At 40.9% G+C, this 14,877-nt stretch overlaps 1 protein-coding gene across 2 annotated transcripts; it reads left to right on the forward strand.

The window, feature by feature from the left end:
- The first annotated feature begins 10,809 nt into the window (after positions 1-10,809).
- Positions 10,810-14,642, forward strand: zgc:153169 (N(4)-(beta-N-acetylglucosaminyl)-L-asparaginase). Of its 2 annotated transcripts, none has more exons than XM_021580379.3 (11): positions 10,810-11,023; positions 11,855-11,993; positions 12,086-12,224; positions 12,342-12,498; positions 12,590-12,635; positions 13,092-13,130; positions 13,318-13,406; positions 13,797-13,812; positions 13,895-13,962; positions 14,176-14,280; positions 14,424-14,642. In XM_021580379.3, exons 2-11 carry the CDS (start codon positions 11,885-11,887, stop codon positions 14,565-14,567), a joined length of 912 nt encoding a protein of 303 aa, XP_021436054.1. In that variant the 5' UTR covers positions 10,810-11,023; positions 11,855-11,884; the 3' UTR covers positions 14,568-14,642. The 2 variants fall into 2 exon arrangements, with proteins under 2 accessions (XP_021436054.1, XP_021436057.1); XM_021580382.3 differs by having other exon boundaries at positions 13,901-13,962.
- The last annotated feature ends 235 nt before the right edge of the window (positions 14,643-14,877 follow it).

Below are 14,877 nucleotides of genomic sequence, written 5' to 3' on the forward strand. Positions count from 1 at the left end.
ATTCAACAAGAAGTCATTTGGAAGGAAACAGTGGCTAACTGCAAGCATTGCAAAGAAACCACTAACCGCCTGCTATTCAATGGAGTGGCTGTGTTTTTCCCCCCGAATTCCCACCATAAATCCAGAGAATGCCATACTTTGATGACTAAGTTTGATGACAAAATATGCCTACAAAAGACCGCTGTGCCACCTTCACAAGGTGAGTCCAAAAACGTCTTGTATGCTGCTGCATATATTATGTAATATGCAAGGGAGCAATGTATACTGTAGATAAGAAAGTCATATTACATGTATGTTGTGTAGTAAGCTGTTAGTAGCCCCTGTGCTTCATCCTAATAATTTTCACCAATGTGGTATTGTAAATACATCTAGTGGTTAGAGCGTTGGGCCAGTAACTGAAAGGTTGCTGGATCGAATCCCCGAGCTGACAACGTACAAATCTGTCATTCTGCCCCTGAGCAAAGCAGTTAACCCACTGTTCCCTGGTTGTCGAAGACGTGGATGTCGATTAAGACAGCCCCCCCGCACCTCTCTGATTCAGAGGGGTTGTGTTAAATGCAGAAGACACATTTCAGTTGAAGGCATTCAGTTGTACAACTGACTAGGTATCCCCCTTTCCCTTATCGTTCGTGGCCCGGTGTGTGCTTGTTTGGCTAGTGTTTAAATAAGCTTTTCATTTGTCACGTCAAATAACAATTCTATTATAGAATTGTGTTATTTGTCGTGACAAATTAAAAGCTTATTTAATGCATCAAATACTGTTATATGACATGTATCTTTTTTGACACGCAAAGACCCAAACGGCGTTCAATAATTTTGTATATTTTCACCTCTTAATTTCGCCTACTTGTTCTAACTTGGTGGTGCACATATAGCCTATTACCTGTTTTAGAGAAATGTAATCATCAAATATTGCAAGAGTTTTCATTGTCTGTTTATATGTCCCCTTTATTTATCCTATGGTTCTGACTTGTACAGAGAATGCACTGTAAGAACGGCCCATGTTCTGAATTCTGTCACCGTACATTTAAAAAGTGCTGAACAAATAGTTATATTGACTACGTCCATCGTAGCTTGCTCATTAATGTCTTAATCGAAATTACGGATAGCCTCTTATCCGCTTGTCGTCCCCATAGTTTGTACATCTCAAATGTCAGCAGAACCACATTTGATTAAGCAAGTCTGCCATATCAGCTATGTTTTTTTTAAAGGTAGTAAAGGAGGCTAAATGAACTGTTTCGCTGCCAGACAAAACTCCACTTAAAGCCAGGTGTAGCCATGGTGAGGTGTTGGGACTCTGCTGTTGGGACTCTGCTGTTGGGACTGCTTTATCTAGGCCCTAACAGATTGTGGGATTTGACCAAATATTTAGGAAGAGGTCATCATTTCATGGAGTCTGTGAAGGAAGAAACCACATGGAAAACGTGGTAAGCAAGCTGCGTAAAAAAACAAACAGATTTTCAACAAGTCAAAGATTTCATGACGCTTTTATCAGTTAGGGTCATCAGTTAGGGTATATACAAGCTTCAATATGAGGTCCTAAACCTAGCATGAAAGTGCATTCTTGTAGCTGTGCAGGCTAATAGAGTAAAAATGTTTGCCTTGGGTTAAATTGAGTCAATGGTCATGGGGTAAGTTGAAGCAATGGTTGAGCCAATGGCCAGTTGAGCAAATTGAAGTGTTTTTTTTTCCCAGGCGTAATGCAAGGCATTATCGCTGAGATATGAAGTAACAACGGGGCCTATGTTAAAGTAGTTTTAAAAAGTACAGTGTTTGTTTGGTCTTTAGCCTGTGTAAAAATACGTTTTAAAATCATACAAAGACAAAAAACATGATCGTGATTGTTGATTTGTGTTTGGGAAATAAAGATAGACATGGTTCTAAAAAGGTAGTGGTAATATTTCATTCAGTACAGAAATGTGTAGGCGGCTTAACTTACCCTGTCCCGTGGTTCGACTTACCCCCTACCCGGGGTAGTTTGTGCCAAGAGACAATTTTGGTGGGAATGGCTATATTTTCAAAACTGTAATGTTTATATGAATTCTGATTATTTCCAGGGATACACAACATCCTAAAATATATGTCTATACAATATCTTTGTTTAAAAAATACTATATTTCCTTTGACGTAGTGATGCTGAATGTAAAAAATGGCTCAACTTACCCCACTCTCCACTACCTGGTATAGTGTAAAGTAAACCTTTTAAGTCCTATTGATGTGGATTGAATTATCTTTATCCCCCACAGTAGCTCCTATCTATTCAAAGCTGAAATTGATCAACAGTGCTGTGTTTGTGTTACCATGATAGCTTATTCTTTGGCTGTTGTTTTCAGCAGCTGTCTCCATTGCTCAGATCACTAACTGGAGCCTGGCAGAGAGCAGGCCTTATCTAATGTTGAATGCATATCACACCCTCTGCTGATTGGGGTTGGGATTACAGTCTCGTGTGTTCAGTTGTCTCTCCCTGTTCCCTAATGTCCTCCTGTTCCATATGCTTTCTATTGGAAGAACTATGGCTGTTATCAAATCAAATCAAATCAAATTTATTTTATATAGCCCTTCGTACATCAGCTGATATCTCAAAGTGCTGTACAGAAACCCAGCCTAAAACCCCAAACAGCAAGCAATGCAGGTGAAGAAGCACGGTGGCTAGGAAAAACTCCCTAGAAAGGCCAAAACCTAGGAAGAAACCTAGAGAGGAACCAGGCTATGTGGGGTGGCCAGTCCTCTTCTGGCTGTGCCGGGTGGAGATTATAACAAAACATGGTCAAGATGTTCAAATGTTCATAAATGACCAGCATGGTCGAATAATAATAAGGCAGAATAGTTGAAACTGGAGCAGCAGCACAGTCAGGTGGACTGGGGACAGCAAGGAGTCATCATGTCAGGTATTCCTGGGGCATGGTCCTAGGGCTCAGGTCCTCCGAGAGAGAGAAAGAAAGAGAGAATTAGAGAGAGCATATGTGGGATGGCCAGTCCTCTTCTGGCTGTGCCGGGTGGAGATTATAACAGAACATGGCCAAGATGTTCAAATGTTCATAAATGATCAGCATGGTCGAATAATAATAAGGCAGAACAGTTGAAACTGGAGCAGCAGCACAGCCAGGTGGACTGGGGACAGCAAGGAGTCATCATGTCAGGTAGTCCTGGGGCATGGTCCTAGGGCTCAGGTCCTCCGAGAGAGAGAAAGAGAGAAGGAGAGAATTAGAGAACGCACACTTAGATTCACACAGGACACCGAATAGGACAGGAGAAGTACTCCAGATATAACAAACTGACCCTAGCCCCCCGACACATAAACTACTGCAGCATAAATACTGGAGGCTGAGACAGTATGTTATGATTTTTGTTGTGATTTTTGTCTCCTGTTATTTTATTTTATATTTTGTACAGATTGGTCTATGTGCATTTAGTGCGTCATATGGAAGTGTCAGATAGAGTGGGAGTAGGAGAAAAGGGGACAGCACTTTTTTTTGTCATCAAGGGATCTGTAAGGGGTGTGAGGGGGTATGTGGGGTAGCAGAGGAAAGATGAGGTAATTTTAACCAGGATGAGATTGGGGCACCTGTGGGTTTACATTTTATATTTAAGTCATTTAGCAGATGCTCCAGAGTGACATACATTTAGTGCATTCATCTTAAGTAGGCCTAGGTCTAAGCACTTAGATCTCAACATCTACTAAACTAAAATGTGGAATTGTTTAAAGATGGTCATAAAATTGATCATTTAGCCATTTGATTTAGAATTTTAGGACCCCTGAAGGTATATAAAATGATTTGATGAAAGGAAAAGAAATTATTTATTTATTTAATTTTGGGGGGATAATAAGACTGACATGTCTTATTTAAGATACTCTTTGAAGAGGTAGGGTTTCAGACATTTTCGGAAGATGGGCAGTGGCTCTGCTGTCCTAGCTTCAGGGGGAAGCTCGTTTCTACCATGGGGTGACAGGACAGAGAAGAGCTTTGACTGTGCTGGGCGGGAGCTGTAGGGATGGGAGGCCACGAGACCAGGGCCCGGTTTCCCAATAGCGATGGAATTTAGGCTTACAAGTGTTTTAAAGATACATCTTCGGTCGTTGTAGTAAAGATGTAACATGCGTTTTCCAAAACACCATGCAAAGAGAACAGTCGCTAAGTGTGTCATTGGAGCATGTGTGTCACGCCCTGGCCATAGAGAGGCTTTTATTCTCTATTTTGGTTAGGCCAGGGTGTGACTAGGGTGGGCATTCTAGTTTCTTTATTTCTCTGTTTTCTATTTATGTGTGTTTGGCCGGGTGTGGTTCTCAATCAGAGGCAGCTGTCTATAGTTGTCTCTGATTGAGAATCATACTTAGGCAGCTTTGTGTTTTGTGGGTAGTTAGGCACCTGTGTTTTGTGGGTAGTTGTTTTCTGTTTTCACCAGATAGAACTGTTTCGTTTTGTTCCACTTTGTTACCGTGTTCAGTTTGAATAAATAATCATGAACACGTACCACGCTGCACTTTGGTCCCCTTCTTCAGACGAGCGTTACAATGTGTCGATAGTGTCAAAAGAAAGGGAGCGCTGCTCTCAGATTAGCTTTCTCCATTCAAATCTTAATTTAACATAATTATTTCACAATAGTGACTACGGATCAGCTCCTATTACAACCTAGTGCAGCAAATATTGAGGTGGCTTTTTCTAATGTAATGCTTACCCAATAAAAATGCACTAAATCACCAATTTGGCACATCATTGTGCACGTTATGCAACAACGAAATAAAAGAGAAACCTGCACACTGTTCTTGCTAGTATCACTGTTTATTAAGCTTACGTATTGGCCTCAAGGCATTCATCAGAGCTTTGTAAGTGTTTTTAATCTGCAGCTCCACCCACATCCGTTCAGTGCATCAAATGTTGCTGTCGTCAAGAGAAAAATAAACATGTGTTACCAAATATAACAATTTCATAAATATTCATACAAAGTACATACTTTATTATCATGTACCTGCAACAAAGATACTATAGCTCAGATGTGCGAGTGCCTTTTGAATTTTGAGGCTACACATCATGAAATAAATTGAGACAAATTACAGAAAGTAGTAAAATATTACTCAATTGATTGAACATGAATATGATTGAAATAGGCATATCCGGTTGTCATTTTGTCATGCAGAGCGGAACAGGTGAACCCAAGAGCAGACTGGGATGAGGTAACCAAGGTATTTATTGAAACACAGGTGGAGGATGGGGTGCAGGTCAGGGGAAGCTTGGGCGGGTTGCAGGAAGCCAAGTGCAGAGGCTGAGGCTGGAGAGAGGCGAGTTGGGACTGGGTAAGCAGGTCCGGGGAGAGAAATCCAAGGACGCAGTGGATTGGTGGGTTCAGGACAGAGTAACAGAACTAACAAGACGTGGGACTGGAGACGGGGTCAGAGTGGGCAGAACTGTAGCGGAGAGGAAAACAGCATCAGGCAAGGGAAAACAGGCATAACACAAACACAGGCTCTAATCAGGAACAACCGGCTAAAACCGCAGATTGACTAAGCAGAGGTTACAATCTGGCAGCGTGGAAGTGGCAGAGCTGAGTATTTGTAGAGGTCTTGATTATGGAACAGGTTGCAGCTGGTGTAGATCTGCTCTGCCTCCAGCACACCTGGCTCCGCCCACACAATCACACACACACACACACACACACACACACAGAGGAAGAGGGAGAGAGCACTGGGAGAGTGGCGGCAGGTTAGGAAGACACGGGATGAGAAGTAGAGGACGTGGTAGGAGCAGATGTAACACGTTTGAAGCATCTTTTTATACGTTATTTGTTTGTATCAATTGCAAAGACAATGGCAACTTTGTACTTGTAGTCAACTTTGTTCTGAAGAAAATCAATTAGCATAGTTAAAAAATCCCCATAAAACCAGCTAGAAAAATCTGTTTTTTGCATGGGCTACGTCTCAATCAACCACATCCGCCGATGTCGGCCACCCGCATCTGTGGGGAAAGGTGGAAGAGCTACAGCGATGTTAGTCGGACCATGAGACTTCCCGAAAATTGACCTTCTCACGAAATGGTAGTGTCTGAACGGTTGGCCTAGAAACTATTAGGACCCCTCTATGGAAAGATGAGACTCTCATGAACATGATCGTGTCTGAAGTCGGTACCACAGATATGCCAACTTCTGTCTGAAGTGTCCGAACAGTTTGGGCTACACATTAATATGACCCCACTATTGAAAGTTGAGAACACATACAAGACTTGTCTGAAGGTAGCCCTGTACCAGTTTTAAAAAATGATGGAAGTATATTTAGAAGTAGTTTAGTGCCTAAAAACAGGTATTAAATATGTGTCAATTTAAAAAAATAATCTGATCTTTCTTATATGTCTCAGATATAGGACAAACACTTCAAAACAAACTTCCTTTAGATTTTTTTTATTTTTTACTATCTGTTTTTCAATGTATGAATCTGTTATGTAATGCATTTCTATAGGCTAATAGCGGTAAGGTCAAATTCAATGTTTCATCAAATAATTTAGAAAACATTTTTTGATACCGAAATGAGTCCTACAATTCAAATATGACCATCTTTAAACAATTCCATGTGTTAGCTTAGACTCTAGGGCAGGTGTGGGCAACTCCAGTTGTTGTGACGCGACTTGCAATAATGTGATGACTGTTATTTATTAAATCAATTAATTATGTTTAATTGTTACTCAATTAAATTAATCATGTAACAATTAACTCATTAGGCATTTGGGGCACCACAGAAAAAGTTGTTTAACAAGTTACCATCTCCCAAATTAAACTCTTGGAAGATATGTATCTCAATAACAGTCACTGATTAATCATTACCTCGTCAGTCTCATTCTGAATGTCACATACTCCTTGATATCTGAAGGAACATTAACTGTATTGATGAATCAGCAATACACAAATTGGCGTAATTATTTATTTACTAACTAACTAAATAATAACACAGAATACATAAACACACACACACAGTATAGGTTATTGATTACTAATGTAATACAATGAAAACAGGTCCCTAGTGGACTAACAAAAGCATAACCGTTTGGTTATAAAAGATGGAAGGATGGAAAGAGAGGGAAAGGGAGAGTCAACTATCGTTGTTACATTTGGAAGCTACGCTCACGGAAATATGAATAATTAGCACACTAACCACCGCTCATTCAGATTAGAAATGCAATATATATTTACGCGGAGCTGTCCTTGATCGTCGTCCATCTCTGTTGAACTTGGTGGGTCCTATGGTGAAGTTGTCGAGGGATATAAGACTCTGGTTTGTCCACGAGAGGTCACAATGTCCTTTGCAGAGCTTCTCTGGTAGTGGAGTGGTTGTTAGAACAGTTACTTGAGATTTATGAATGGTTGTCTGATAGGGATCTGTTCTTCACCCTTGTGTCTTTGGTCAAATGTCCTAGACTACTTTACATGCCAGCTGCAGACTGGTAAATGCTATGGTCTAGTGAGTTTCTTCTTCTTCTGTAGGGATTGAGAGTCAGAGTTTCACCATTTCAAACGTATGGACTACTGTCTCACGTTTTCTGGTCTGTAGAGTTTAAACCATTTGTCATGTTCAGCTCGCGCTGTATGTTGGCTGGTCTCATGGAAATGTAGTTACAAAGGCTTTTATAAAAAGGGAGCGTTCCATCACGCGAACACAATGCCTGTGCTCACTTGGGCATGATTACTAATTTGTCACAAGTTTATATGGAAAACAATTATCTAATCTAAAATCACATTGCTATCTTCCCAAAAGTATTATCATACATAATCATATATTTTATACAACATTTAGATGCAAACCTGACAACTAGAATGTGTACACCCTCAGGGATACAGTTATTTAGTTATACCATCCTTTATGACATCACAAAATAATAAACAATATGACATGTTTATTATTTACATCCCCACCAACCATTCCAAACATTTGAATTTCAGAAATAATGTTCCAATGTCCAATCTTTTGATGTTATAGTTTTTAGGTGGGCCACACTCTCTGTAACAAAGACGTTTCAGTCTTCCAATACTGCAGGGAAAGGAAGAGAACGTTCTCTCTAAATATACAACCCAGTGTTAAGGTGTCAAGACCGGCAGAGCCAGCCCCCCCTTCCCCTCTTCTGTGGGAGAGAGGGGGTCTGGCTATCCCCAAGCATTTGCCTAGCTGATGGGTCCTTTGATCCACTGTATGGAGAGTCATGACAGTCCACGGGGTCCTGATTGGTGTCACATTTTTCCCCCAGCCCCAGCTAAAACACCTGACTCCATCAATCAACTAATCATGAATGCAATTTATTTAATCAGCTGTGTTTGCTAGGGATGGGGAGAAAGTGTGACACCACTCCAGCTCCCGGGGACTGTCAGGACTGTCAAGCCATTCTTAAGGGTTTGATGAGCGTAGCACTGAGTGGGTTCAGGAGAGGGATGTCTGCCATGGATGCCCTGGTGACAGTTAGTACAGAGATAGGAGAGGCCCTGAAAATAAAAGAGGTGATGAGTGTTGTGTATTTTTTATGGAAGAGAGGTGGGAAAGTTAAATATGTGATGAGGAAGATGCAAGAAGTTGTGGGAGTTGTGGAAGATTGGTCTCTAACATGGGGGTTTAGGATGTCTATGGCCAAGTCCTGCTTTATGGTGTATTCTAGGAGGAAGGTTGAAGATGTTAGGCTGCAAATATACGGACAGGATATAGGTTGGGTGTATTTAGGTATGTGGTTTGATGAGAGGCTTACGTTGGAGGAGATGTTGAGCATATTAAAGTTAAGTGTAGGAAGGTGCGTGAGACGGTGTGTGGAGAGATATATAGATAATCCGTTTTTATTCATTTTTAAGGATATATTCAGATGATTCAAATGATCCAGTCAGTGTTAGGGTGGGGGCAGGAGTGTACATCCCATATTTCAATCTTAGAGTATGTAAGCGGTCAACTGATTATGTGTCAGTGTATGCAGCCGAGTTGGCTAGGTTTGAGATGGGTGGAGGAGGTGAAACCACTCAGAGTGGTGATCTGCTCTGATTCGACGGCAGTGTTGAGTAATGTGAAGATGGGCAGGTCGGATATGACAGACTTGTTTGTGAAGATGATGGTGATGTTATTGGGATTGGAGAGGATGGGAGTGGTGGTAAGATTTTTCTCGGTTCCCGTCCATGTGGGTCAGGAGGGTAATGAGAAGGACGATGTGGTGGCTAAGAGTGCTGTGAGGAGAGAAGGAGTAGATATTCAGCTCTCGCTGAGCCAGAGAGAAGTCAAGTTCTTGATCCGGGCAAAAGGGCTTGATCTTTGGCAAAGGGAGTGGGATGCTAGTAGTAAGATGAGGCAATTTTATCATATATTTTTTTTTTTTACCTTTATTTTACTAGGCAAGTCAGTTAAGAACAAATTCTTATTTTCAATGACGGCCTAGTGGGTTAACTGCCTGTTCAGGGGCAGAACGACAGATTTGTACCTTGTCAGCTCGGGGATTTGAACTTGCAACCTTCCGGTTACTAGTCCAACGCTCTAACCACTAGGCTACCCTGCCGCACCTGCACCGGTCAGGAAAGGAAGAGGTGGGGACTATGGGATGTCGACAGGGTTGGGTAGGTTACTTTCTAAATGTAATCCATTACAGTTACCTGTCCAAAACTGTAATCAGTAATGTAACTTTTGGATTACCTAAACTCAGTAACGTAATCTGATTACATTCCGTTACATTTAGATTACTTTCCCCTTAAGAAGCATTAAAAGAAGACAAAAATGTATGTTACCAATTGAACGGCATCTATTGCAGAATAAATCAATGTTAAAGTATACATAGCTGGCCATATATGGATGTTGTATTTAACTTTATGGGTTGGTTATGTAGGCTTCTTCTAACCCTTCACTTTCTACTACATATAATAATACGATTAAATGATATCTTTACATTAAAAACCAAAGTTTATTAGAATTTCAGTCATTCCAATAAATGTTATACCCCTTGATCTTCAAGAATAGAATTTGGAAATATGGAAGTATAGATTAGCCAAATTGTTTAACCTGAGCATGACCCCAAAACTAAGTACTTACTAAACAGCTCTACTCTGTTTTTCAGGATTTTGTTGTCATGGGGGACTGATTGGGCTCATTGATTCGAGTTGAAAAATAAATGCTGCGCACATGGAATGGCACGATTTGAGCACTACTGAAAAGGGCTATTTACATGTGAAAAATAAAAGCCATATGCTGCATTTGCTACAAGCCTATTGTTTACATTTTTGTTAGTGACACTGATATCTTGAGCTGTTTAAAGGGCAAATCCACAGATGAAACAATAACAAAAAGGTTGCCCCACCTCTGTTTTGGAAAAAAAAAAACACTCTCAGATTAATAGACAGAGCTATGGATGCAAGGATATCAAAATGATTGTTTTAACCATGTTGTCATATGCTGAGGCAGTGAAGAAAGTAGAGAAAGATGGGTCAGGAGGGAGGGATCCTGAGAGCAGTGGTGTGCGTAGTAGAGCTGTACCAGTACAGAGAAATAAGCCAACAAGTGATATAGCAATGATTATCAACTGTACTGCAGGGATGGAACGTAAATTGCAGAAAATTGAGGTTATGGTGGTAGCTGCAGAAGTATTTGGGTGCGCGAGACTTGACGTCAGAAGAGTTACAGGGTGTGTTAAGTGGTGATATTCCATCCTTTCAGGCTGTTGGCCTGAAGTAGGACTACATAGATTTAAATAATGGAGTAGGGTGGTTTTTATTTATTAATATATACTTTTTAATTTGTGAGTGTAGTGTCAGATGGTAGGCTATAAAAAAATGTAAACAATGTATTAAGAGAGTTCAACTCCAGTCTAGTAGGTGGCGGTAATGCAACAGTGGATGCCAACCACAGTTTTCTTCATCGAAGAAGAAAATCACTTTCGTTGGCAAGTGGTAGACAACATTTTACAGTGGTTCTATTTTTCTTGTTCTGTTTTTTTAAATTGTATATATTGGCAGCTTCGTTTAACATAAATAAGCATAAATAATATATGTGAGTTGTACTGTACAGGGAAGCTGAAAGAGAACGAAGGTAGGCGATGTATAGCCTTTGGACCCAGTCTCTCTAGCTGCTTTTAGCAAAGCGGGTGTATTTACAATGCATACACTAGCTTTGAGCCCAATTGAATTGGGTTGCACAAAAACAGTGCGCAGGAAGCGAGTTAAATACAATTCAATTTCGACTTACTGTGCCGGTCGGTTGGTCACTATGACGCGGAATATAAATAAATAATAGTTATGCACATGCGTCATGTGGCCAAAAAATGAACAACTTGGGGGGGGGGGAGCTTTTATTTTGACATGAGGTAAGCAGAGAAGAAATGGGTCTATAACTGACCCACGTTTGGAAGGTCTCTAATTCCCTCTTTTTGTGCAACCCAATACAGTTGGGAGCAACGCTAGTGTATGTTAATACACCCCCGTTGATAAAAGCAGCTACCCTCTTCCAAGTACTGATGTAAACAAACATGCAATAATCATTACAAGCATGGCAGTTGCATAACTTAAACCAAGGATCCTCTCAGAATCTAATGATGATTTGTAGCCTATTTGTTGTATCCAGAGTCGTATAGAGATCTATACTGGTCGTGGTGAAATCAGTGTGTTTAATTCTTGGTCATGTCCATATTCTACAACCCCTTATATTTTGCCCAGTAAATGCATAGGTAGAGATCTCTTGCTTTCATCAATCCAGCATTTCCAATGGTGATGACTCATGAAGGAAAGAAGATGAGAGGAAAGTGCTAGTAGTGCATCATTAATCCATTTGTTTATTTACTCATTTGTTTATCCCAGGCCTTGGATGTGGGGACTTGAATTAGTATATGGATTGGGACTATAACCCTGTGTTTTGTCCTCCTAGACCCAGTAGAGTTCTTCAGACAGCGGAACCATGGCAGCTGTGGGGACATGGGGTTTCTCTCAGCCTTCCGTGGAGAGAATACGGTCCCTGATTACCGCTGGAGGACACGCCACAGATGCTGTAGAGGAGGCCATGGCAGGTTGGCATGAGTTGGCGTGGGTGACTCATCTACTACAGTTCCACAGTGCAGCATGTCTTATGTCCATTGTGAAACTCTTGTATTTCTTCCAGATGTTGAAGATGATCCAAAGACTGGGCTTCACATTGTGGGGAGGGGAGGATTCCCTAACAGTGGGGGAGTGTTGGAGTGTGATGCTGCCATCATGGAGGGCATCACTGGCAGGTTCGGGGCAGTCGCAGCACTACGGGGGTGAGAGAACCACCTGCTAAAACCACTGCCATGGCATGGGAAAGAGATGTCTGTGAAAATGAATAGTCATAGGGAAGCCCATTAATAAATGTAACGGTATGAAACTATGGTTTCCAGGGTTGGGGCTCCGGTGCGGGTGGCTCGTAGGGTGATGGACAGAAGCCCCCACAGTCTGCTTGTTGGGGAGGGAGCAGTAGCTTTTGCCAGGGAGCAGGGCTTTACTATAGAGCCCAATGACAACATGCTGAGTGCACACTCAGCCAAGGCTTACCAGGTACCAATACTCCCTGGGGGGAAATGGCATGGCTAACCATTTTAAATATAAATGACAGATGTTGGAAAACTACAAATTATAAATCTTGCAGGAATTTCTGGAACAGAAGCAACGTGTCAGTGGACATGACACACTTGGTGAGAACTGAAACTTTATTTTTTTTAAATGTTGATTTATCATGATCTTCCTGCTCATTGTAGAGCATTGAGTGACAGTAGAACATCTACTGTAACAACTGAAAATGACTGATAAATGTGACTGAGACTTGTGCATTAAAGTGTTTGGTCCTCTAGGGGGAGTCCTAATCCATATAATCACATTAGTCTTAGTTGTATATTACATTATTTATGGATCCCTAACCTGACACCTACTGTTTTGAATCTGGAATCTCTTTACAATAGTCTCGATTCCCCCCATCTCCAATATCAAAGTTTCTCATCTAGGTTAAATAACCCCACTTTCTCTTTTTTTAAATTATTATTACTGACCATTCCTGCAAGACAAGTTGGTACAAAACATCTGTGGAAGCAGGTCTAAAAGTGCAGGTTACATATTTAGTATCAGATCTAACAACTTCTTCCCTTTCTCAACAGGACTTATAGCGTTAGACAACATGGGGAACATAACTGTTGGTGAGGAAGTTGGTGTCTTCTGTTTTTTCTCTTGCTCTTTCTTATTTATTATGTAAAAGACATATTGCAAGCTCCAGTAGTTGAGTATTTATTTTCAGAGTCTAGATATACTTCCATCGTAGCTACGGTATGAGGTTAGGTTGTAGTAATATGATTCAGCTGATTTTGCTCATGTCCTGTTTTTCAGGAGTTTCTACTTCAGGGGCCCCCTTCAAATCACCAGGGAGGGTGGGAGACTCACCCCTACCTGGATGTGGCCTATACGCTGAACACATGGCAAGTTTACAGCTACCAAAATCAACTCCATCAAAGAACTGCACACACTGATGAACTTCTTTCCCTCTGTGTTTGTTGACACAGTACACAATGAATCCATTTTACTGCATGTTTGTTAATCCTACAAAGATTGCAGGTTTATGTAAAGTTTTAATACACTATTGTTAATGTATCGCTTAAAGGGAATCTCATTCATAGCCAATTCACCACAGTTTTACATCCTTATGATCAAAAAACCACTAGAGCAAGGGAAACGCATGTTGAATTGAAAGTGGTTTAAAATATTCCAACTGAAGTAACAGTCAGATTGCAGGTTCACACTAAGTGTAACAGGCACATTTTTCTATGACTGTCATCTCTGTCATTGTATAACCCTGCTCACTTTTTCAGGTGGGCGCTGCGGCAGGTATGTGAACTATTTGGATTATCTTTTCTTTGAATGCTCAAATATATGTTTTATTATATTTTCTAAAGACTTCTCTTATCAGCCACAGGTGATGGTGATAAAATAATGTGTCATTGCCCAAGCTTCCACGCTGTTCAACTGATGAAACAGGTAGTGTTATGAGATTATCAAGTCATAAATCATTTTACTTTGTCAACCTTATACTGAGTCAGGTGAGTCAGTTTGATGTGCCCTGTGGTTGAGATGTTTGAGCAGCCACACTGTCCCATGAAATCTAACTAGCCAGCTATTATTCACACAGCATTAGCCTGCCTGGAACTTTTGGCCACCCTTACCTCAACTGACTTTCTGTCTCTCCCCCAGGGGTCATCACCCAACATGGCCTGTTACACTGTCCTGGATGACATCATCAGGAGGACTGCCCCGGACAAGTGCTTTGAGATTGGACTCATCGCCCTGAACGTGAAGGTATCTTTTCTACTCTTAGTACTATATTATAGAGATACAGAGTAGTCATTGTTATATAAATAAATGAAGTTGCACAAAAAAACAGATTGGGTCTTTCTGTCTTCTCGACTCCCTAACACTAGATTGAAACCTATATCCTCTAGGGTGAAGTAGGGGCTGCCTCTTCAGTGGAGTTTCCCTACACATTCTGGATCCAGGGGAAGGACTATGTGGAAACAAGTACTCAGCTTCCAAATTCCACAGAAATGGAGGGCACAGAAAAATGTGACAGATGTACAGTAAAATAAAGGGTGTGTCATTGTTAACAGTGATGTCTTGAATTGTATTGATAGTAATTGATAATAAAAAAAATATGTTTACTATAATGGTCTAATAGTGCTGTCTGAAATAATACTTTAAAGTAGGCCTACACACAGGTATGAAAATAATGTTATAATGGTATGTATTATACTTATTTCCCCCAATCTGTGGAAAGGAAGTTTCTATCTTTAGCCTACTTGTGAAATTTTGAACGCCTTTAACATGCACAGTTTATGGGCTGACTGACTCATACCTGTGCAGGTGCTGACAGGTCTGACAGGTGACCATCCTAGGCTG

This window comes from Oncorhynchus mykiss, chromosome 23, assembly GCF_057628025.1.
Source record: "Oncorhynchus mykiss isolate SJ-2025 chromosome 23, ASM5762802v1, whole genome shotgun sequence".
Taxonomy (NCBI): Eukaryota; Metazoa; Chordata; class Actinopteri; order Salmoniformes; family Salmonidae; genus Oncorhynchus; species Oncorhynchus mykiss.